Here is a 23,236-nt window from a genome sequence, read left to right as displayed (position 1 = left end):
AGATTTTATTTCATATTCCCAGAGATGGTCTATTCTCTTAAACTTTTCATACATTTCTAGAACACAAATCACTAATGTTTGCACTACATACCAACCATTGATGCGTTATAACATTTTTCACACATATCTGTACATATACTGTACAACACATGACCTAACCCTGCATCGTTTGTGTCCAGCTTTGAGCGGCGTTTGCAGGTGCACCCTAACGGTACCCTGTCTGTGTGGGGCGTCACCGAGCAGGATGCTGGAGACTACCTGTGCATCGCCCGCAACAGGCTGGCCGACGACTACAGACTGGTGCGTGTGAATGTGGCCCCCAAACCTGTGAGCCAACCAGCTCGACAACCAGCTCGTCAACCTGCCCCACAACCTGCCCATCAACCAACTCGGCAGCCAGCCCAACAAACTGCCCCACAACCTGCCCTCCAACCAGACCGACAACCGGATCGTAAACCAGACCCACAACCTGCCCCACAACCCGCCTCACTACCTTTCCCACAATCAGCCCAACAACCAACCCCAAAACCTGCCAATGAACTGGCTCACCACCCATCCCTTCATTCTGCCCCACAACCTTCACTCAAATTTAACTTTCAACTTGCTCGCCAGCCAGCCCCACAACCAGCCCCCCAGCCAGCCACCAAAGTGGCCAGCATCCGACAGACGCAGCCCGTCCATCAGCTTGTGTCCCTGGGTAAATCGCTCCAGGTGAGCCTCATCATTTCAGACACTTTTTATCAGAGCAGAAGTCATTTTCCTTAGCCTCAGGGACAACCAGAAGGGCTTGAATTTTAAAGTGGATTCTTGCTGGGTTTTCATGCAAACTTCCGATTACAAGTTCTGTGTGTATTCAGCTAATTATTAATTGTGACTCGCGCTAAAAAGTGCTAGATAGAATAGTCCAAAAAGAGCTGTACTTCTACTTTAATAATATTATTAAGTAGAAATACAATTAATTGGTCCAAGTAATGATTCAAGTAAGAGAGGTTAAGTGGTCATCCAACACCCACAGGGTGCCCACTTAGGCTACATAACATAATTGCATAAATATTTGACTCAAAGAAGAATAAAAATAAGCATGTTGAAATTCCTTTAAATAATGCTGAAGTATTAATGACAATTAAATCAAAATCTGCAATTATTACGATAATATAATGTATTCTGTAGAATACTAAATGCCCTTGTGTCTCCATATAGTTCTATTCTGTGTAGAAGCTGCTAACACTGTAGTTTAGACCTGTACATACAGTAAATATTATCTAAATGCATGGGATTATTGGATTAGTTTAACAGTTCCCACTTTAGTTTTCTCTGATATGTTAATGCTTCTGGACATGTTTAAAATGTGCACTGAGGACTGAATCCAGATAAGAAAACATCAAGTGTCAATACTTAATACTTATACTGAACTTCATTCACGGTAGTTTCTAGAATCATGTTTCTTAGGCTCAGAAAACACACAATCAATATATATATATATATATATATATATATATATATATATATATATATATATATATATATATACATTTTTATTTGTTTTATTTTTTAAAGGCCCCTAAATGTTCTTTCTCTTCAGTATGATATTTTGTCGTATTATGTATTCTGAGAAGCTGTCTTCATTACTCCTGCGCTCTGCTCTCTACCAGCTGGACTGTCTGGCCTCGGGTCACCCTGACCCCTTGGTACGCTGGATCCTCCCAGATGGAACTATGGTGAACAGCGTGTTGCAGGGGGCAGATAACACACTACGCGCCAGACGGCTGAAGGTGTTCAACAACGGCACGTTGCTGGTGGTGTCTGTGGGGAGGGGTGAGGAGGGGATGTACACCTGCTCTGCTGAGAATCAGGCCGGGCGAGACACTATGAAGGTAACTCTATGAGCACGGGAGGCACTTCAACGCTCACATTTGAAGACTGTGACATGCAGATTTTAAGGTGAGGCACTAGGCCACTAAGAACCCATAAAAATACTTCCAGCACCACTAAAATTAACAGGTCTTTTACCATAATATGTGCCCGACCGTGGTTAAACCAGGAACAAGTCCCCCGAAAGACATTTTGAGTTATTCACAGAGTGTAGATTCAAAGCTATCCAATGATGTCTCACTCATGTACATCTGATAATATTTGAATAAGTTGACTAGAAGCCGCTACTTTTTTCCCACACTTTGAACCCTGCGGCCCATACAATGGGATTTTTAATGGACATATGATACAGAGGTCTGGATTTATAACCCGCCCCGCAATGAAATGAGAATTTCTTGGCCCGCCAGAACCCAAACCGCAGGTAACACACAGAACCCGCGGCGCACCCGCAGTCTGCTGTGGGACTCGCGAGACACCTGCTGTTCAAAAGACAACCCATGCATCACTACGATGTACCATCTTTATCTGTAACTATCTCATGTTACAACATGAGCACCTTATAGACAGGTGCTGCCTGTATATATAATTATTTTTTTTCTTTGTAAATTTCATTGGTGTGGCTATTAATCAGGAGCACTCTATAGCCTGAAAATTACGGTAATTTTAGTCTAATAGTTCAACTACTTTCAGCAGCTGCCCTGAATGAGACTACTGGTAATTCTAAATAACTGAATAATAATTATCCAAAAAGTGGACAAAAATACTGGAAAAAAACAAGATTTGTCTCTTAATAAGACAAAAAACTGCAGAGGCTGCCTGAACACAGAGGCTGCCCGTGAACGACCAGCGGTACACATACCATAGTTTGGGAAACACAGCTCTAATGCATTTTCAAAGGGGGATTTAGCGCCAGCCTCCAAACATCGTAAATTAGGAATGAAAAAAAGGCTGTTTTGGTGACTGAGAACGAGGGTTCAGATTGATGTTTTTTATCGGTTAATGCCGTTAATTCCGGCTGTAGATAGAACCATAGAATATTCATCTGGAAGTAAAAAATGACATGAATTTAATCTTCGCATCTTTTAAATGTCGGAATGAATGTTTTTATTTTGCTGCCTCATTAAAAGGATAGAACGTTTATATCAGTACCAGGCTGTGTGCAGCTATTCTAAACACATTATCCTGGAATTGTCTACTATTACAATTGATAGAATTGAGGAGAATTATGAACCACAGAACTGACTTGTGTCTCTCCGTCCCCCAGGTCCAAGTCAAAGTCCTGTCCTCCTCTCTGCCTTCATTTGATGATGACGATGCAGCGTACCGCGTCGTCAAAGTCCAGCTTGGGACCTCTGCCAAATTGCCCTGCCAGGCCAGTGGAGACCCTGCCCCATCCGTGACCTGGTTTTCCCCCATGAACCGCATCATACCCCGGACCTCCCGATCTGGGTTCTACACCGAGCGTGTGGTGGTGGTGTCTGATGGAACGCTGGAGCTGCGGATAGCACAAAAACAGGACACGGGCAACTACACCTGCCAGGCCACAAACACAGCCGGAACCAGGAGAAAGGTGGTCAGGGTGGAAGTGGAGGTCCCGAGCGCCGTCCGAAATTCAGTACCAGGAAATCCTGTCCTGAACCGGCATGTCACAGGCGTCACCACACAGCTAGGTAGAAGTATAGTGAGTGTAGGTGTGAGTGGAGCTAGCAATGTTGGCTTTGGGCCAGATCATTTTGCAATAAACAGAAATAATATTGGAGCTAATAGTAATACGCTAGGTAATAGGCAAAGTGCGGAAATGATTAATAACAAAGTGGTCACTGGTAAGCCTAATAATGACGTTAACAGAAGAGCTATTTATCTAAGTAGTGGCGTGGCTAATATTGGACATTCTGAAAGCAGGATAAGGAATGGCGTCACAAGCAATGCAAGTTTAAGCCCAGGCATGGTGCTTATAGTGAAGCAGCAAGTCACTAAAGGGCAAAGCGTGTTTCTCCACTGTCCAGCACAGGGGAGCTCGACTTCTCGTCTGATCTGGCTCCTGCCCGGTAACACGGCCCTGAGCGCGCCTCACTTCGGCAGCCGCCTCACCGTCCACCGCAACGGTACGCTGGAGCTTCGGGGCGTGAGTGATGCAGACCAGGGCAGGTTTGTGTGTGTGGTGAGGGGGGAGAGAGGGGAGAGCAGGCTGCAGGTGGAGCTAGATGTAAAGAAGGAGCCACACAGAGGAGAGCCACATGCAGACTCACTTCGAGGCCAGATCTCCGCCAGACCTGTGCCCAGAGCTCCTTCAGGTCTTCTCAGTGCTGCGTCTTGGACCGAACAGGTGGTGAGCACAAAGACAGCCTCTCTGGTCAGTATCATAAATGGAGAAACGCTGCGCCTGCCCTGCTCCGCTCCACAGTCGGCCCCGCTCTCTCAGGGCCCTGTGTCCTGGAGTTTACCCAACGGGCAGAGGCTCAGCAGCACTGAGAGACAGGGCCTGTACTCGGTGCAGAGTGACGGCACGCTCACAGTGCAGCAGGCCTCCGTATTTGACAGAGGAACATACACCTGCAGGTTTAGTGCTCCTTTTGGTGTAGTGGAGGTGACAGTTCCAGTCATCGTCATAGCTTACCCCCCGAGGATCACCTCTGGACCTGCCCCGGTCACCTACACCCGCCCCGGGGTTGCGGTTGAGCTTCCTTGCCTCACCATTGCCACGCCCCGTGCCACTGTCACATGGGAGATGCCTGACATGTCCAAACTGACGGCGCTGGGACAGGCTCGTATCTACGGCAACCGCTACCTGAGTGCACAGGGGTCCCTAGTGATCCAGAGCCCCAGCAGCCGAGACACAGGATTCTACCGCTGTACTGCCAAAAACGTGATCGGAGCGGACACCAAGGCCACGTATCTGCATGTCATATGAAACAGGAACGTAAGTGATCAAGGGAATATAATAGGTTATTAACAAACATGAGATGAACTGCTGTTGCACAAAGTCCTCATGCCCAAAAACTGCACAGCCTCAGCAGAAAAGACTGCTCATACTGAACCAGGACTCACATGCAGTGTGTACATGTACTTTTATAATAAGTGTATTACTTTAATAGGACAAGGTGGTTATAAGAACTTCAGGATCTGAATCTGGAAGAATTACAACTCATGTTTTTTTTTAACTGTATTATTGTCGATGAGATCATAAAATGACAGGCTCCACAGAAGTAACAATCTCCTTTTGTGTCACCTGCACACATTTATGTAAAATGCCTGTGCATCTTTTCTAAATTCTTGTGAGCCTTAATAGTTTCTATATTATTCAGGCTTTTTAAAATACTTTTGGACACATCAGCTTTTGTCCGTCACAAAAATAATGTTCAAAAATAATAATGTAAAGAAAACAAGGCAGGCGCTCTTCTCTCTTAACAATCTCTGGTTTGATTTGCGGGCAGGTGTCAAGAGTTTGTGAGTTCTGCCAAATCCGGGTGGGTGTCCTCAAAACCGATGCACAGTAAGATAATCCTCCTGCTACTCCACATCAGGATTTTTTCACTCAACTAGTCAAGTACATGCCTATGACCTACTTTTTTCAGTCAGTTTGAACAATATACAAAATGTAAAATCTGTTTTGCCCAGAGCACAATGAAAGAATGAAAATGTGGTGAGAATGTCCTGATACAATGAGTGGAGGAGGAGCAGGGGTTCATTGGAAACACATTGTGAAGATGCTGTATGGATGTTTGTACGGATGAGTTGCCATAATAAACTGCATATGGAGCTGTGCACGATGTCCTCATATGTTTGTGCTCAAAAATCAAACACAACACAGTCAAGTCCCCTACATCGTGAGGGGAATTGCAGAGTCTTTATATGTAGAAACCTATTAGTGTCCATTTAGAACATTCATGAGAAAATAAGGCTCTTCTTTCCGATTACAAGGGAAAGTATTTCCCATAAAAATGTTTGGTAACGCTTTATAATAACTACACTTTGAATAACTTTAATAAAGCATGACTAAAGCCTTAATTCATAATGAACAAATAATGTATTAAGAATGATTCAGACTTAGTAACTTCTTCAATTATACCCTAACTCCTAATTATTTGATTAAGAAGCGACTTAGAACTTAAACATTCTTAGGAAACTATTTGTTCATGCTTCATAAAGGCTTATTAAGGTGTAGTGCCAAATCTCCTTTAGTACATTACTTTTGTATTTGCAACCCTGTTATTTTGATGGGCTGCTACAAAGAATTATTTTGATTATGGAATAATCTAGCGGTTAAATGTTGCTTTGGGATGTCGCAGATTCTTGGTACAAAAAAGACAGGTTTTTGTTTGTTTTTTCAAAAAACATTGATCATCAAATTTTTTTTGGACCTACTGTTCTGGTAACTTGTACCTGATATTTACAGTCTTAAATTGTGAAATTAAATTAAATGTGAAAAACAGAACTAGTTCATTTTAAACTGTTTGCAGCTGTCCCAATGTATTGTTCATTTACCCAATGCATCACAGGCATCCTAATTATCCAATTCAGATGTTTTATGAGTCCAGAGAGTGTACTAATTATACAAAGCTGCCTCTTTTTGATCCCAATCGCTGCTTTTACGATCTGTACATGAAAATATTGGGTACACGCCTCTTTTAGCGGTCCCATATGAGTACACATTTTGAGCTTTGTTTAATTCATGTTTATAATGTTGCTGTTTTTATGAGAAAATAACATTCTAACTTCAATTCAAGTCTTATCTTATCAAAAACGTAATTGCGGAACTTATGTTCCTAAATTATTGTTGTGTTTTTGTTTTTGTCAGATGCTATGATGTCATTTGTTTTTGTAAAACAATATTTTGTTTGTATTAAATTATTTATTTTGTATTTCTTTTTTTATGAATAAAAAAAGATACTGTGTATGGAGCAACAGAGGCGCATATTTGTCTGGTGGCAAAAGCAGGATGTTATCTAAGTATGTGAATGTTGTGAGAGCTAACTCCAGCAGGAAAAGAAGCTTTATAACGTCACAAGTCTTTGGAAAATATCATAAAGCCGCCTCCAAGATGGTGTTGAATACACCACCCTGGGTCCATTTTGAATGGTCCACTATTACTTTTATGAATAAAATGTTAAATTTACTATTTAACACCATATAAAAACTATGAATCAAATGGTTTGACATCAAATGGTTTAGGCTAAGATCATTTTATTTATTCATGAGCTTATGTCAAGAGAAATAGACAACACACACAGGCACACATTATATGATTCTTTATTAACAGCTTTGTCGTGAGGTGAGGAGGTGTGGTTAATAACTTCATTCATTTAAGGAAGTAAGTATTCTAAATTTACTATTTGGTGCGTCATTAAAAAAAATATTAAAATTAAAAGTTCATCGTGATAATATGGGTCTACTTTTATTGTGATTCATTGTGATTTTGTCAAATTTGCAAATAATGATTACTATCATCCATCCATCCATTTTCTGCCGCTTTATCCGGGGCCGGGTCGCGGGGGCAGCAGTCTGAGCAGGGACTCCCAGACTTCCTTCTCCCCAGACACTTCCTCCAACTCCTCCGGGGGGATCCCGAGGCGTTCCCAGGCCAGCCGAGAGACATAGTCTCTCCAGCGTGTCCTGGGTCTTCCCCGGGGCCTCTTCCCGGTGGGACATGTCTGAAACACCTCCCGAGGGAGGCGCCCAGGAGGCATCAGGAACAGATGCCCGAGCCACCTCAGCTGGCTCCTCTCGACGTGGAGGAGCAGCGGCTCTACTCCGAGCTCCCCCCGTGTGGCCGAGCTCATCATCCTATCTCTAAGGGAGCGCCCAGCCACACGGTGGAGGAAACTCATTTCGACCGCTTGTATCCGCGATCTTGTTCTTTCGGTCACTACCCAAAGCTCATGACCATAGGTGAGGGTAGACCGACCGGTAAATAGAGAGCTTTGCCTTTCGACTCAGCTCCCTCTTTACCACAACGGTCCGATGCAGCGACTGCATCACTGCAGCCGCTGCACCGATCCACCTGTCGATCTCACGCTCCATCCTTCCCTCACTCGTGAACAAGACCCCGAGATACTTGAACTCCTCCACTTGGGGCAAGGACACCCCACCCACCTGAAGAGGGCAAGCCACCTTTTTCCGGTCGAGAACCATGGCCTCGGATTTGGAGGTGCTGATTCTCATCCCAGCCGCTTCACACTCGGCTGCAAACCGTCCCAGTGCATGTTGCAGGTCCGGGTTTGATGGAGCCATCAGGACAACATCGTCTGCAAACAGCAGAGATGAGATCCTGTGGTCCCCAAACCGGACACCCTCCGACCCCTGAGAAATTCTGTCCATAAAAATTATGAACAGAACCGGTGACAAAGGGCAGCCCTGGCGGAGTCCAACACGCACTGGAAACAGGTCTGACTTACTGCCGGCAATGCGAACACAGCTCCTGCTCCGGTCATACAGGGACCGGACAGCCCTGAGCAAAGGGCCCCGGACCCCGTACTCCCGGAGCACCCCCAAAGGGACATCCCGAGGGACACGGTCGAAAGCCTTCTCCAGATCCACAAAGCACATGTGGACTGGTTGGGCAAACTCCCATGAAGCCTCGAGCACCCGATGGAGGGTATAGAGCTGGTCCAGTGTTCCACGACCGGGACGAAAACCACTCTGCTCCTCCTGAATCCGAGGTTCGACTATCGGTCGGATTCTCCTCTCCAGTACCTTGGAATAGACCTTACCGGGGAGGCTGAGGAGTGTGATCCCTCTGTAGTTGGAACACACCCTCCGGTCCCCCTTCTTGAACAGAGGGACCACCACCCCGGTCTGCCAGTCCAGAGGCATGGCATGACCGGCACGCACTGCCATGCGTTGTTGCAAAGACGTGTCAACCAAGACAGTCCTACAACATCCAGATACTTTAAGTACTCAGGGCGGATCTCATCCACCCCCGGAGCCCTGCCACCGAGGAGTTTGCGAACAACCTCAGTGACTTCAGCTTTGGGTGATGGATGAGCCAGCCTCCGAGTCCCCGGTCTCTACTTCCTCTTCGGAAGACGTGATTGAGGGATTAAGGAGATCCTCAAAGTATTCCTTCCACCGTTCGACGACATCCCCAGTCGAGGTCAGCAGGCCTCCACCCGCACCGTAAACGGTATTGGTGAGGCACTGCTTCCCCCTCCTGAGGCGCCGGACGGTTTGCCAGAATTTCTTTGGTGCCGACCGATAGTCCTCCTCCATGGCCTCCCCGAACTCCTAACAGGCCCGGGTTTTTGCCTCTGCGACAGCACGAGCCGCGGCTCGCTTGGCCTGCCGATACCCGTCGATGACCTCCGGAGACCCACAAGCCAGAGTGGCCTGATAGGCCTCCTTCTTCAGTCTGACGGCATCCCTTACTTCCGGTGTCCACCACCGGGTTCGGGGGTTGCCGCCACAACAGGCACCGGAGACCTTGCAACCACAGCTCCGAGCAGCCGCATCAACAATGGAGGCGGAGAACATGGTCCACTCGGACTCAATGTCCCCAACCTCCCCCGGGACATGGGAGAAGCTCTCCCGGAGGTGCGAGTTGAATACCCTACTGACTGAGGGCTCCACAAGACATTCCCAACAGACCCTCACAATGCGCTTGGGTCTGCCAAGTCTGTCCGGCTTCCTCCTCCGCCAGCGGATCCAACTCACCACCAGGTGGTGATCGGTTGACAACTCTGCCCCTCTCTTCACCCGAGTGTCCAAGACACGCAGCTGGAGGTCAGATGACACGACAACAAAGTCGATCATTGACCTCCGGCCTAGGGTGTCCTGGTGCCATGTGCACTGATGGACACCCTTGTGCTTGAACATGGTGTTCGTTATGGACAATCCGTGGCTAGCACAGAAGTCCAATAACTGAACACCGCTCGGGTTCAGATCGGGGAAGCCGTTCTTCCCGATCACCCCTCCCCAGGTGTCACTGTCATTGCCCACGTGGGCGTTGAAGTCCCCCAGTAGAACAACGGAGTCCCCGGTCGGTGCACTGTCCAGTACTCCTCCCAAGGACTCCAAGAAGGCCGGGTACTCTGCACTGCTGTTCGGCCCGTAGGCCGCCACAACAGTGAGAGACCTGTCCCCCACCCGAAGGCGGAGGGACGCGACCCTCTCGTTCACTGGGGTGAACTCCAACATGTGGCGGCTGAGCTGAGGGGCTATAAGCAAGCCCACACCAGCCCACCGCCTCTCCTCGCGGGCAACACCAGAGAAGTGGAGCGTCAAGCCCCTCTCGAGGAGATGGGTTCCAGAGCCCAAACTGTGCGTGGAGGTGAGGCCGACTATATCTAGTCGGTATCGCTCAACCTCCCGCACAAGCTCAGGCTCTTTCCCCCCCAGCGAGGTGACATTCCATGTCCCCAGAGTTAGTCTCTGTGTCTGGAGATCTGGTCGCCAAGGCCCCTGCGGTCGACTGCCGCCCAGATCTCTCTGCACCGGCCCCTTATGGATCCTCCTGCGAGTGGTGGGCCCACGGGAGGGCGGCCCCACGTCGCTCCTTCGGGTTGTGCCCGGCCGGGCCCCGTGGGGTAAGACCCGGCCACCAGGCGCTCACCATCGAGCACCCATCCCAGGCCTGGCTCCAGGATGGGGCCCCGGTGACGCCGATCCGGGCGACGTAATCGGCCTTGTTCTTTTACTCATCATAGGGGGCTTCTGAACCGATCTTTGTCAGACCCGTCACCTAGGACCTGTTTGCCTTGGGAGACATTCGGGCACTCAAACCCCTCCACCACGTTAAGGTGTTGGTTCAAGGAGAGGGATTACTATCATTATTATTTTAATGGATAGCCCACATTATTGGCATATAATATAATATCTGATAATAAAATACATCTGATATGTTTGGTTAGTAAAACTTTACTTGGTATTATCAGACTTTACGTCCTCCACATTTAACCCACCAGGGCCTTTTCAGAGCCCTTGAATTTGGTTCAACTCATTTATGTTCAACACTATGAATCTGAATCTGTCCACCATATAGTCAATGTGTAAGTGTGAGGACTAACTCATGATGCAAGGACCAAAGCATTATTTTCCAGGACTAAACTTGCACAGAACCAGGTCCACACCAAGACTAAACCAGAACTAAACCAGGCCTGAACTGGGACCAAACCAGCATTATAGTCAAATGGGTATAATAAACTCAATGAACTTGATGCACATGCTGTTAATTGCATGCAGAAGCATGATAGCTTGCAGTCAGTGTCAAGTCAAGCTCACATGCTGACATTATGGGACAATAAGGCAGCATATTGCCTTTTGGATTTAAAATGATGTGACTAGTGATTGTGAGGAAATTAAATCTGACTGACTCCATGTGTGTGTCATGACTGGACAGAACATTTGTGAACATGTGTTTTTTACATAGGTCAGACTTCATGTGGATTTGTTTGACACAGTCTAATGATACACATTAACAATATGTTGACTTTTTTCATAGCATATCCAGTGGGCGTTAACAGAGATATTCTAACAAAGATCTGCTGTTTGGTACCTCATATTTAAAAAGGTTCCGGTATTCCTGGTGCATCCATTCCATGCATGTTGTTGAGTGTAGGCCTGTTGTCTTGAATCTCCTCAAATGATAGAATAGGCTACTGGTTCAGCCACATGTACGGTTCCACATCCCCAATAGTTGTGTACAGCATAATATAACAGCAGCATATTCAGCCACAGTGCCGGTCCTGGTGGATATAGGTACTGGGAAACATAGGGCTGACCCCCATACATCTGCTAACAGATATATGTTAGCAGTTATGCTAACACAGATCTGCAGGACAAATAGTTGGGTCCTTCTAAAGATGACATGCAAATTGTATTTTCGTTGTATCCTGTTAAGTCCAGCATGTAAAAACTAATATAAATTATGTAAATATTTACAAAGGGATTAATTTAGCTGATATTTTGAATATTTATTTCAAAACAAAAGCAAGAATAAGCCAACTCAAAGCACAGGGGTGCGGAAGCAGGGGCGCTTGAGTTCTCAAATCGGCGAAAAATCGTCCATTACGCCTTTAATTTGATGCTAACACACATCTGCAAAAAATCCTTGGTACCTGTTTTTCCCATTTCCTGTTGGAAGAGAGGCATCAGGGTACCTGTGTCCCCCCATCTATAAACAATGCATGGGAAAGATACTGTAGGTATCGGGAGGAATCACTTGGTCACTCAAATCTCAAATGTTAAATATCCTAATGTTATATAGGCTAATTTGAAATTCATTTGACATTTGGGCTATTGGACCACTTTATTCTTCATGTATTTTTGTCTGCATTTGGTAAAAGACACCAGTATTTCCTGAAGTCCATGTCCATGTTCAGTGAGAAATAGAGCAGGTCTTCTGTCTTGGTTTGTTTTCCCACTTAGAGGAGCTTGAGCACGACCTTTGTGAGCCCTCAGATGCCGACAGTATGTACATGTGCACGGGACAAGCACTGCACATGGAAGTATATCATAAGCAGAGCTGAGTAGAATACCTGCCACAGAAAAAATGGGTCACACTCTAATATTTGGTTGGAGCGCCTTTAGCTTTGATTGCAGCACACATTCATTGTGATATACGGAAGTATTTGAACACCCTGCAATTTTGCATTTTCACCCGCTTAGAAATTATGGAGGGGTCTGAAAGTTTCATCGTAGTTGCAGTTCCACTGTGAGAGACAGAATTTGAAAAATATTAAATCCGGAAATCACATTGTATGCTTTTTAAATAACGTTAATGTATGTTATTGGTGCAAATACCGTACTTTTCGGACTTTAAGCCGCTACTTTTTCCCCACGCTTTGCACCCTGTGGCCATTATAACGGTGCATCTATTTTATAGATTTTTACTGGCAAACGGCCACCAGGGGGCAATCTAGCAGGAAGCGCAAATCTTCAAGACATCAGTGGAAGCACTGTCCAAGGGACACAACGTGTGTTCAACAGTTTAAGCTTCAAAACGTTGTGTGCTTTATTACAATTAGACCCATATTCACAGAGAAATTACTTTCATGAGGAAATTGAATTACTTTCACGCGGCAGAATACAAAGACACACGTGGAGCGAGCACATGTGATATACGGCAATCTGCCGCATTGAAATTAAACTTTCTTGGCCAGACCTGACTCACGGGTCAAAAGAAAACACATATTCATGTGCAATTACTGTCGTGATCACATGCAATGGTATTTATGTATTTATTTATTTATTTGTCTATGGGAGTTTTTATTTATTTATAGGAGATCTTCTACTGAAAGTGTTTTTCAGACTTCCTATAAGTGATCTGTTCTTCTGTATCTACCTCTGTATCTACCTGCGTTGCACCAATGAAGTTTCCCCATGTGGGACAATAAAGGAATATCTTATCTTATCTTATCTTATCTTAAAACATGTGTATCACTACCATGGACCATATTTCTGTGTAAATATCTCATGTTACAACGCAACACTCACTTGATAAGTACGAGCTCAGGAGCAGATGTGAAGACACAGACACAGGTAAATCAGTTCACACAGAGTAATCAAGGACAGAGGGGACAGTAGAGACAGAGGGACAGTCGGGACAGAGAGAATAGCTCAGATGTGTTCTTTGTTTGTTAAACTTCTAAACAATGTGTGTTTTATTATAATCCAACTCATATTCACTAAGATATTAGTGAATATGTGGCGCGAGTTAAAAAGACGCATCACTACCACGTTTATTTATGTGTAAATATCTCATGTTACAACGTGGGCACCTGCGGTTTATTGACAGGTGCGGCCTGTGTATGGACAAGTACTGTATTTGAACACCTGCCAATCAGAAAGAGTTCTGGCTTTCAAAGACCTGTTAATTTGCCTTTAAAAAGTCCACCTCTCCTACACTTATTAACCTAAATTAGTAGCGCCAGTTTGAGCTCTTTGGCTGCATAAAGACACCTGTCCAGCCCATAATAAGTCAGACTCCAATTACTACCATGGGCAAGGCCAAAGAGCTGTCAAAAGAGCCATACAATGACGTTGAGCCAAGTTTGGTAAGGTGCACAAACCAGACTAGTTAACACGCTGGCACAATCTCTGGCTTTAAGCATAAAGTTCAGGTTGTTTAAGGGATTGTTTTAAATGTTATGGTGCTCGTGCTGCTTGCACAACTCCCAGATGGCAGGTGAAGTCAGAGGCGTAAACCCTCTCCTCCTGCTGCAAACCCGATCCTCCTCCTGTAAACCATCTTCTCCTGCTGTAAACCCTATCCTCCTCCTGCTGTAAACCCTCTCCTCCTCCTGCTGTAAACCCTCTCCTCCTCCTGCTGTAAACCCTCTCCTCCTGCTGCTGTAAACACTTTCTTCCTGCTGTAAACCCTCTCCTCCTCCTGCTGTAAACCCTCTCCTCCTCCTGCTGTAAACCCTCTCCTCCTGCTGCTGTAAACACTTTCTTCCTGCTGTAAACCCTCTCCTCCTCCTGCTGTAAACCCTCTCCTCCTGCTGTAAACCCTATCCTCCTTCTGCTGTAAACCCTATCCTCCTCCTGCTGTAAACCCTATCCTCCTGCTGTAAACCCTCTCCTCCTCCTGCTGTAAACCCTCTCCTCCTGCTACTGTAAACACTTTCTTCCTGCTGTAAACCCTCTCCTCCTGCTGCAAACCCTCTCCTCCTCCTGCTGCAAACCCTCTCCTCCTCCTGCTGTAAACCCTCTCCTCCTCCGCTGTAAACCCTCTCCTCCTGCTGCTGTAAACACTTTCCTCCTGCTGCAAACCCTCTCCTCCTCCTGCTGCAAACCCTATCCTCCTCCTGCTGTAAACCATCTTCTCCTACTGTAAACCCTCTTCTCATCCTGCTGTAAATCATCTCCTCCTGCTGCTGCAAACCCTCTCCTCCTGCAGTAAGTAAGTAAGTAAGTAAATTTTATTTATATAGCACCTTTCACAGACAGAGGTCACAAAGTGCTTCACAAAACACAGAATAAAACAATAAAAACACAAAAAAACTTACAGTGAACAATACATATACAACAATATACAGTAAAATCAGTCCGTAAAACAAGTGCATTTAAAAGGCTTGACTAAATAAAAAGGTTTTAAGTTGACCCTTAAAAGCAGTAACTGAGTCCAGTGACCGTAGGGAGAACGGAAGATTGTTCCAGAGTCTGGGGGCAACTGCCTGGAAGGATCTGTCTCCTCTGGTCCGAAAACGGGTGCGAGGAACCAACAACAGTTTCTGATCCAAGGACCTTAATGAGCGAGAGGAAGCGTACGGTTTGACCAGATCGCTGATGTACGATGGGACCTGACCATTTAAAGCTCTAAAAGTTAAAACAAGAATTTTAAACTGTATCCGGTAGGAGACCAGCAGCCAATGAAGGGCTTTAAGAATGGGTGAAATGTGGGCCCTTCTATTTGTGCGGGTTAAGATCCTCGCTGCAAAGTTCTGGACCAGCTGCAAACGAGAGAGTTCCTTCTTGTTAAGACAGGAAAACAAGCTATTACAATAGTCTAAACGTGAAGACACAAATGCATGAATTATAACTTCCAGGTCATTTTGAGACACCATTTTCCTGATTCTGTAAACCCTCACCTCCTCCTGCTGTAAACCCTCTCCTCCTCCTGCTGTCAACCCTATCTTCCTCCTGCTGTAAACCCTCTCCTCCTCCTGCTGCAAACCCTATCCTCCTCCTGCTGTAAACCCTCTCCTCCTGCTGTAAAGGAGAGGTCCTTTGCACGTTTGGACAGTAAATGTATGTGTGTTTGTCCGTAAATGCTGTTGATCAGAGAGACATATCTGTCACATCTGCTGTGTGTGATAGGGTTGGGTATTGCCAAGACCCTCGCGATACGATACATATCCAGATACAGGGGTCACGATGCGTATCCCGATACTTGTATATTCCGATACAATTCCCTCATTATGATACGTATCCCGATACATTTTTGAAAAAAGGGTCTTAAAAATGTACCAAATGGGTAATGTTTTTAATCTGGATAAGAAAATTTATGAAATTATTAATTATTTTTTTATCCACAAAGCACTTATTTATATATATATTATGCTCTAATAATTTCATACATCCAACCAAATAGAAATATATGGAACACATTCTTGTAAATTATTGCATGTTTCTTGCCAAACAATTGGCCTGATCTGAACATGCGGCAGCAGCATTTTCTGCACAGATCAGCTTCTGATCAGGTCCACAGCTCCTTTTCGCCTCGGAGAGTAGCGCAGCACAAACAGCATATCGAAAGTACTATTCCACCTTGTTTAAATTCTACGGGCAACAAAAATCCAAAAAAGAGTCTGTGATGATATATCGCCATATCAATATTTAGAATACAACCCAAGTGTGTGATCAGTGAGTATTGTGTTGTGTTGTAGCATTGAAATATTCATTGGAAGAGCTTGTGCAGAGTTTTAGGGCAGTGGCCCCTAAACTGTAGTTTAAAAAAATAAAGTCACATGTCTAAATACATTGGATGGCAGATTATTCGGCCACAAAGCCTTAAATTGCATCAATACTATATGTTCAAATTTTTGTCCACTGTTATGTATGGTTATGAATAACAAATTTGTAGCCTGTCAAACCCGAGCCAAAAACATTCCATCCAACTTAAATAATGTTCAGCTTTCTCTTGAGAGTCAGGATACAGCTGTAACTGTGGGAGGAGTTTACTTGTTCCAAGTGATCATAAAATGTGGCACAATGGATGGCAAGGCTCCAGCTCTGTGTGGGACCGTTCTCAATATCAAGAGCTGATCATTAAAAACACCAGTCTTTTCATTGCTAAATGGGCAATTACTTCTGGTGTGTGCAGCGAAACATTTTGTTATTAAAGAAGATGCAAGAAGAACTAGACTAGAGGGCTCTATGTCTGAATTTCACATCAAATAGACATTTTTTAGAGGTTTAATTGTAGGTTTGCCAGCAATTTCTCTGCATGCGTATGTAAGCAATATTTTGAAAATATGTTTTGATCATTTAAAGTGTGTAATGTGTATTTTATTGATGTTGCGATAGTACTATATGAATCAACATGCAAAGAAGAAGAATTTGAATAGATAGAAGGACTTCATGGTACCTGTATTATCTATTTCTGTTTTTCTATTCTGCCTATGTCATCATGTTATTTTGTTCTTTTTTCTTTGGTTATATTGTTTTATTTGTTTCTATTTTCACTTATTTCAACAAAACCATGTAGCGATTATCATTAGTGTTGAATCTTTAAATTGTTATTATCATTTTTTACACCCGATGTATGGTGTTGTAATTCCTTTGTTCTCCAGAGGAGTCCTCGTTTGACCTTTTGGAAGGTCAATCGGGAAGAGAGGAGACGATGACTGATGGTGATTACCCAGAGTCATCATCTCCTCTCTTCCCGATTTTTTTGGTTCCTATTGGTACTATCAGTGAAGTAAGACTCAATCTTTTGGCGACTACACTACTACACTCTGCACATACTCAGCACACTATATCCTTACCCTTCTAGTTTTTTATGGCATCTGGCTAAATAATTCCCTCTTTTCAGAATAATTGCTGCAACGACACAACCACAGACATAGAGCTCACTTTGCTAATATGACTTTGTTGCACGCCAAGTCCATGTTACTTGTACAAAGCTTACAATAATGCTTGAGTCCTCCTGTGTCTGACCATGGAGGCCCCTAATCGTACCTAATAGTAGGATTAGGGAGTGTGCAGTAATGATGTTTAATACAGGACTTTGCCACATTAGCGCCTCATTCAGCTACACAGCGCTAATCGCTAACACAGGCTCCGCAAGGTCTGTGTGGGGTTTTTTAGGCTCACCCATGTGTCCACACTACTTATATAATTAGCACTTAGACTGATCCCTTATAACAGTGAGAGTTAATGGGTTCAAATAAAACAAAGCAATAAGTATTAAAAATTAACTGACTAATGAAAATGATGATACTCTTAGAATGTGGATTCCATCTACTTTCTTGGCGGATCAATTCCCAAAAAATATAACTATGTTGATACTGACAAGATACTGGAAAGTATTTACTCTCATGCAAAAATATTCATAAATTGAATATGGGTAAAGTGGGACAGTGAATTTGGATCCTTTGTGTTTTAATGCACTTCGATTACTAACAAAATTAATCTTACATTAATTCTTGGCATGTGCAAAATAAAAAATGAAAACATTTTGGGTTTGAGATTGTTTTCTGAAATGTGACAAACGATGTGAGAGTTACGGTGAAACAAGTAAACCATTCTCATGTTTTCATATAAACAGGTCCATCGTGGCTCTACACCTCAAGTTTTGGTTCAAATTATACATTTAATCTGTAGCCTCTTTAAACAAAACAATGAATACAGTTGCTGCTTTTATGTTTTTTAGTGTTTTCACTAAACTAAACTAAAATGTACATTTGCCGTGTCAAGTATCAAGCATCGCCCATCAATGGGTAGTTGTGAGACATTTAAGTTTTTAGTTTTAACACTCTAACGATGCAATGATATAAACCAAATAAGTTTAAGGAGAAAAAAACTTGATACTGTGAACATTCAAGAACCATATTAATTATATGAATAGCTAACTTTTGTCCAAAAAGCTGATAGGCCCTTATATATTCTAATCACACAATTCCTGAATATATTTGTTGAATGGCAGTGTTACTGTAGGCAGCTAAGGTTTTGTGAAGACTGGCAATAAGGCTAATTAGGCCCGAGCCCCAGCAGGGCGGAGGGCCTATTGCTCCCGCAACGCTGCCGAAGGCAGCGTTGCAACTGTCTGACCAAACATGCGGGCGCAGCCCGCATGTTTGGTACCCCGTCGCCCCTGGCAAGTACAGTGAACTAGCCCATGCCGAAGGCATGGATCATGCATACTTACTCCTGCTATGACAGAAATAGTCAACAATTAGTGAATGGGCGTAGCCCATTCACTAATTGTTGACAACAGCAGCGCGAAGCGCTGCATTCCTCCAAAAACCCTCCTGGCATCGTCCCGTACGCGAGAATCCATGCCGCAGGCATGGGCCATGCTTGTATCTGCTCAAATCAGTGGAAGTCTATGGGGAGTGGGCGGGGCATCCCGACGGAATAGGGAGTGACGAGCGAGTAAGCGCTCGTAATGATGATTCCACCCCATGGCGGCATCGGGAAGGCTTAGAGCTTTCAAACAATGTATAATTTGTTGTTATAGTGGAAACGGCTATATTGTTTTTGCTAAAAATATTATTTTTTTTATTTTTTTTATTGTTCTTCTTCAGCGCTTTGAACTCTAATTTGACCCCCTGAACATGCTCAAAAACTCACCAAACTTTGCCCAAAATTCAGAATCGGCGAAAAATTTTATTTTTTCTGGGCCATTTTTTTTTTTCGTTAAAAAATGGCGCGACAGCGCCACAGACAAAAGTCAAAATACATTGCGCCTATGGGAGACGCCCCGAGGTCAACTTTGGCGTAAAGCTACGAAATTCGGGACACGTATTCCTCTCGTGAGGACAAAAAAAAAATATTATTGTGGCCACGCCCCCAGACTTACCCTATGGCCGCCATCTTCCTTTGAAAATGAAAACAAGCTGAGTTAGCCATTTTGTTTACGTCAAACTTTGACGAACTCCTCCTAGGGCGTTTTGCCCACCGACTTCAAAATCGGCGTACGTCCTCTGAACAAGTGGGGCATCTAAAGTTATCCAATTTTTTGAGATACCTTTTACGGTCTGTGTGCGGTGCAGCCGCAAAGTTGGACAACTTATTTTGGAATATTGCAGATCTAAAAATTGCTCCCATTTGATCAAAACCAGTCCGATTAGGACCAAATTTGAATCAGTTGTTAAACTTTCTAGTTTGGACCAGTTTAGGCTGACAAAATTGAAATGGCCACGATAGCGCCCCCTACAGAGTGACCTTTAAATTAACATTGAAGGTCAAAAATTTGTTTTACCAAAATGTTCTAAACTTTACCCAAAATTCTATTTGGCCATCCCGATCAAAAAAGCCAATGAGACAAATGCCTTAATTTTTACGGCGTAGTCGTAGCGATGACAGAAACCTCCCATGTTATCCCTATGGGAAAACCGCAAAATCTCTCAAATTACCACATTTTTATGTTTTACACTTTAACAAACTCCTCCTAGTGCGTTTTGCCCACCAACTTCTAAATCGGTGTACGTCCTCTAGACAAGTGGAGCATCTAAAGTTATCCAAATTTTAAGGATAACTTTTACGGTCTCTGTGCGACGGAGCCGCAAACGTTTCCCTGAATTCTGACTATTTGGCCTTCAGAGTGGCCTATAAACAATAGAGTTTTTCCAAATGACATGATATTTTGAACAAAATTCTAATTTGCCATCCTGATCATACAAGTATGAGAGCCAAAGTCATATTTTGTACGGCGTAACCGTAGCGATGACAGAAACATCCCATGTTATCCTTATGGGAAAATTGCAGAATCGCTCAAATCACCACATTTTTACGCTTCACACTTTAACAAACTCCTCCTAGGGCGATTGTCCGATCAAACTCATATTTGGGGAAAATCATCTACACAAGCGGGGCATCAAAAGGTATCCATATTTTGATTCTAAGTGCTACGGTCTCTGTGTGGCGGACCCGCAAATATATGTCAGAAATGGGAAAACAGTGAAATCTCTAAAATGACCACATTTTTACGCTTCACACTTTAACAAACTCCTCCTAGGGCGATTGCCCGATCAAGCTCATATTTGGGGAAAATCATCTACACAAACGGGGCATCAAAAGTTAGTCATATTTTGATTTTAAGTGCTACGGTCTCTGTGCTGTGGAGCTGCAAATATACTGTCACAAATGGGAAAACGCCAAATCTTTGAAATGTTCACATTTATGCTTCACACTTTAACAAACTCCTCCGTGGGCAATAGCCCGATCAAGCTTTACTTTGGGAATATGATCTACACAAGCGCGGCATCAAAAGTTATCCATATTTATATTCTAAGTGCTACGGTCTCTGTGCGGCGGCGCAGCAAATTTGACTGACACTTGTGTTCATTTGCACTGGATTGGCCATGTCCAATGTGTCGCCGTCTGTCAAGTTCTTTTTTAATTCAACACACAATAAGGGCGCCATCTTTATCAAGTCGAAAGCGCAGAGTCGGAAGGCCGGCGGCCCGCGAGGGCCGTTGGATGCCGCTTGCGGCTTTAATTGGAGTTGTTATGTATCATTTGTGTATGTTTGAGTAATCCTTCTTATTTAGTCGGCCAGAGACTTTAAAATGCTAACTTAATGTCATCTGGTGGTATTCTAGAAAATGCTCATTCAGGTTTTTCAAGTCTACACATTTTCACCAAGCATTCTGATCATTTCAGTGTTCAAATACTTTCACCATAGCTAATCAATTTAAATGACACAGTTAATGATTTAGCCTCTTTTAATCAGTCCTATTACTCTCTGGAGATGAAGTCTTCTGCTGGCATTTTTGTACAAAGGTCTAAGAAGGGAGCACTAGCTTAGTTGCTTTGGTAACATACTTCATCTTCAGTTACAAAAGATATATCTTCTTTGGCTTTTGTTGTCAGGTCAACCAGCCCTCAGGAAGTCACCGCAGATATATGACACTTCACCATGAACGGTGACAGTTCTGATGATGGCTCGCAGCCCAAACATGTCCAGATAAATACATCTCTCCAACAAAGCTGTCCGTCTAAAAGAAAATACAAAGACACAGCTGCAGTGGCTCAGTATTTGTTTGTATTTGTCCTCTTATCTGATGGTTGGTGGTTCAAACATTTTATTACAATTCTTTCTAGCCGTTTTTTTTATGTAGACTACAAGAGGGTTAGAAAAATTAAAGCTTGTGGCCTTTTCACACCAAGGACACAAGCTCCAGTCTGCACTAGCTGGTCAGGGCAGTGGCCTGGGTCTGACCTCAGAGCAGACTGGAGAAGCTCGTAAGGGCTCATTTTGAAAGGTCCCTTTTGTAGAATCTGTATCTCCAAAAGGAGTGCACTGATTGGCCCAATGTGCCATTCCAAAATAGGTTTTCCTGCACATTTAACACAACTTTTCACCAAACAACACCTCAGCACGTATCTTTAGTCTCTTTAGTACCCCACAACGATATAGTGCGCTGTAAGATAAGATAAGATAAGATATTCCTTTATTGTCCCACATGGGGAAATTTCATTGGTGCAACGCAGGTAGATAAAGAGGTAGGTGTGCTCTGTTCTCCTCTGAAGGCCTGTCAGCACCACCTCCTCTTCACTCTGATGTAGACCTTATCCTGCCTCTTCAACTGTCACCTCTGCATTACCACAGCAGGAACATGTTCTGGACCAGCAGGATCTGAGGAGGAGCCGAGGAGAGCTCACCTTCACTAATACAGTCATCATGTCTGCAGGGCTTGTTCTCCTCCAGGGTGGGCCGATAGTGTCCAGCAGACAGATGGACAGACGAGGCTCAGGCACACACCCAAAAGTAATATGTAAGGCATTTGATTTAGGGTTCCCTCATGGAAATTCTATAAAACCTGGAAAATCATTTTGCCTTGGAAAATGCATGGAAAACTAAGTAACTAAGTAAAGTAAATTTTTGGGAAATTTTTCCACTTTAGGATTTCCATTAGAAAAGTTGTATAATAAAGGGTGTAATGTGTTTGTAGACAACATGATTGATTACATAATTAAAAGTGTCCTGGAAAATCTCTTGTGTGAGATTTTTGTGAGGTGAGGTAATATTTTGTAATTCTAAAAATCAACAGTGAAATTGTATTTTTCTATCACAGACAAGGCCAATCTCCAGGCCAAGTTCCACGTCAGATCTGTGGAGAAACATCCCCGTTCTTTTTTGAGAATGTAAGTTTTTCCAATTATTTTTGAGCAATAAAAACACTTGCACATATGCATGAGAAATACTTTTAATGCCATACAGTGAAATATTCCAGAAAACGCAGTAACATTGCTGTTTCATTTGAAAGCAACACGACAAAGCTGACATGTAAACCAGCTTGTGCGGCTTCAGGCCGGGTCATACTCTCTGTGTACATACAATTTAATCCAATTTAAAATGATTTTTCTACATACATAAAGTATGATTGAGATGTCTTGACATCCCAATAACACATGTAGAGAAGTCCAAATCTAGATATTGTATTAATTCTATATGTAACAGTGCACTGCAGTCCGAAAAAGGCAGGAGGCATTGAAGTGAATTCAAGAGACAGCCAAGAAAACTTTCACACGTGATTTGAAGAGTACTCTCCCGTTTTATATCAGCAAAGTTTGATCTCTCTACATACTTTATTCATAAAGTTGTCAAATAATAAATAATAATCTAAGGAAACCACGACAAAGGCCAGTCTGTGCAGCCTCAGGTTCATTCTTTGGCAGCCTGGAGGAGAGGCTGACAGATGCAGCTGTGAATCCGAATTAAGACACGGAGGCAATCATCAACAAGGAACTGTACAAG

At 43.7% G+C, this 23,236-nt stretch overlaps 1 protein-coding gene across 1 annotated transcript in view; it reads left to right on the top strand.

Moving 5' to 3' along the window:
- Positions 1-5,005, top strand: part of LOC140359810 (matrix-remodeling-associated protein 5-like) — a 62,160-nt gene extending 57,155 nt beyond the window's left edge. Inside the window, exons 9-11 of the mRNA XM_072444998.1 lie at positions 180-711; positions 1,653-1,874; positions 3,137-5,005. Coding sequence (XP_072301099.1) covers positions 180-711; positions 1,653-1,874; positions 3,137-4,783 — 2,401 coding nt within the window. The 3' untranslated portion in view covers positions 4,784-5,005. The remainder of the gene's footprint in view (positions 1-179; positions 712-1,652; positions 1,875-3,136) is intronic.
- The last annotated feature ends 18,231 nt before the right edge of the window (positions 5,006-23,236 follow it).

This window comes from Eucyclogobius newberryi, unplaced genomic scaffold (assembly GCF_026437365.1).
Source record: "Eucyclogobius newberryi isolate DKJ021-1_F unplaced genomic scaffold, fEucNew1.0.hap1 SCAF_14, whole genome shotgun sequence".
NCBI lineage: Eukaryota > Metazoa > Chordata > Actinopteri > Gobiiformes > Gobiidae > Eucyclogobius > Eucyclogobius newberryi.
The sequence above is the reverse complement of the archived record's forward strand: the minus strand, read 5'-3'. Positions and strand labels throughout refer to the sequence as shown.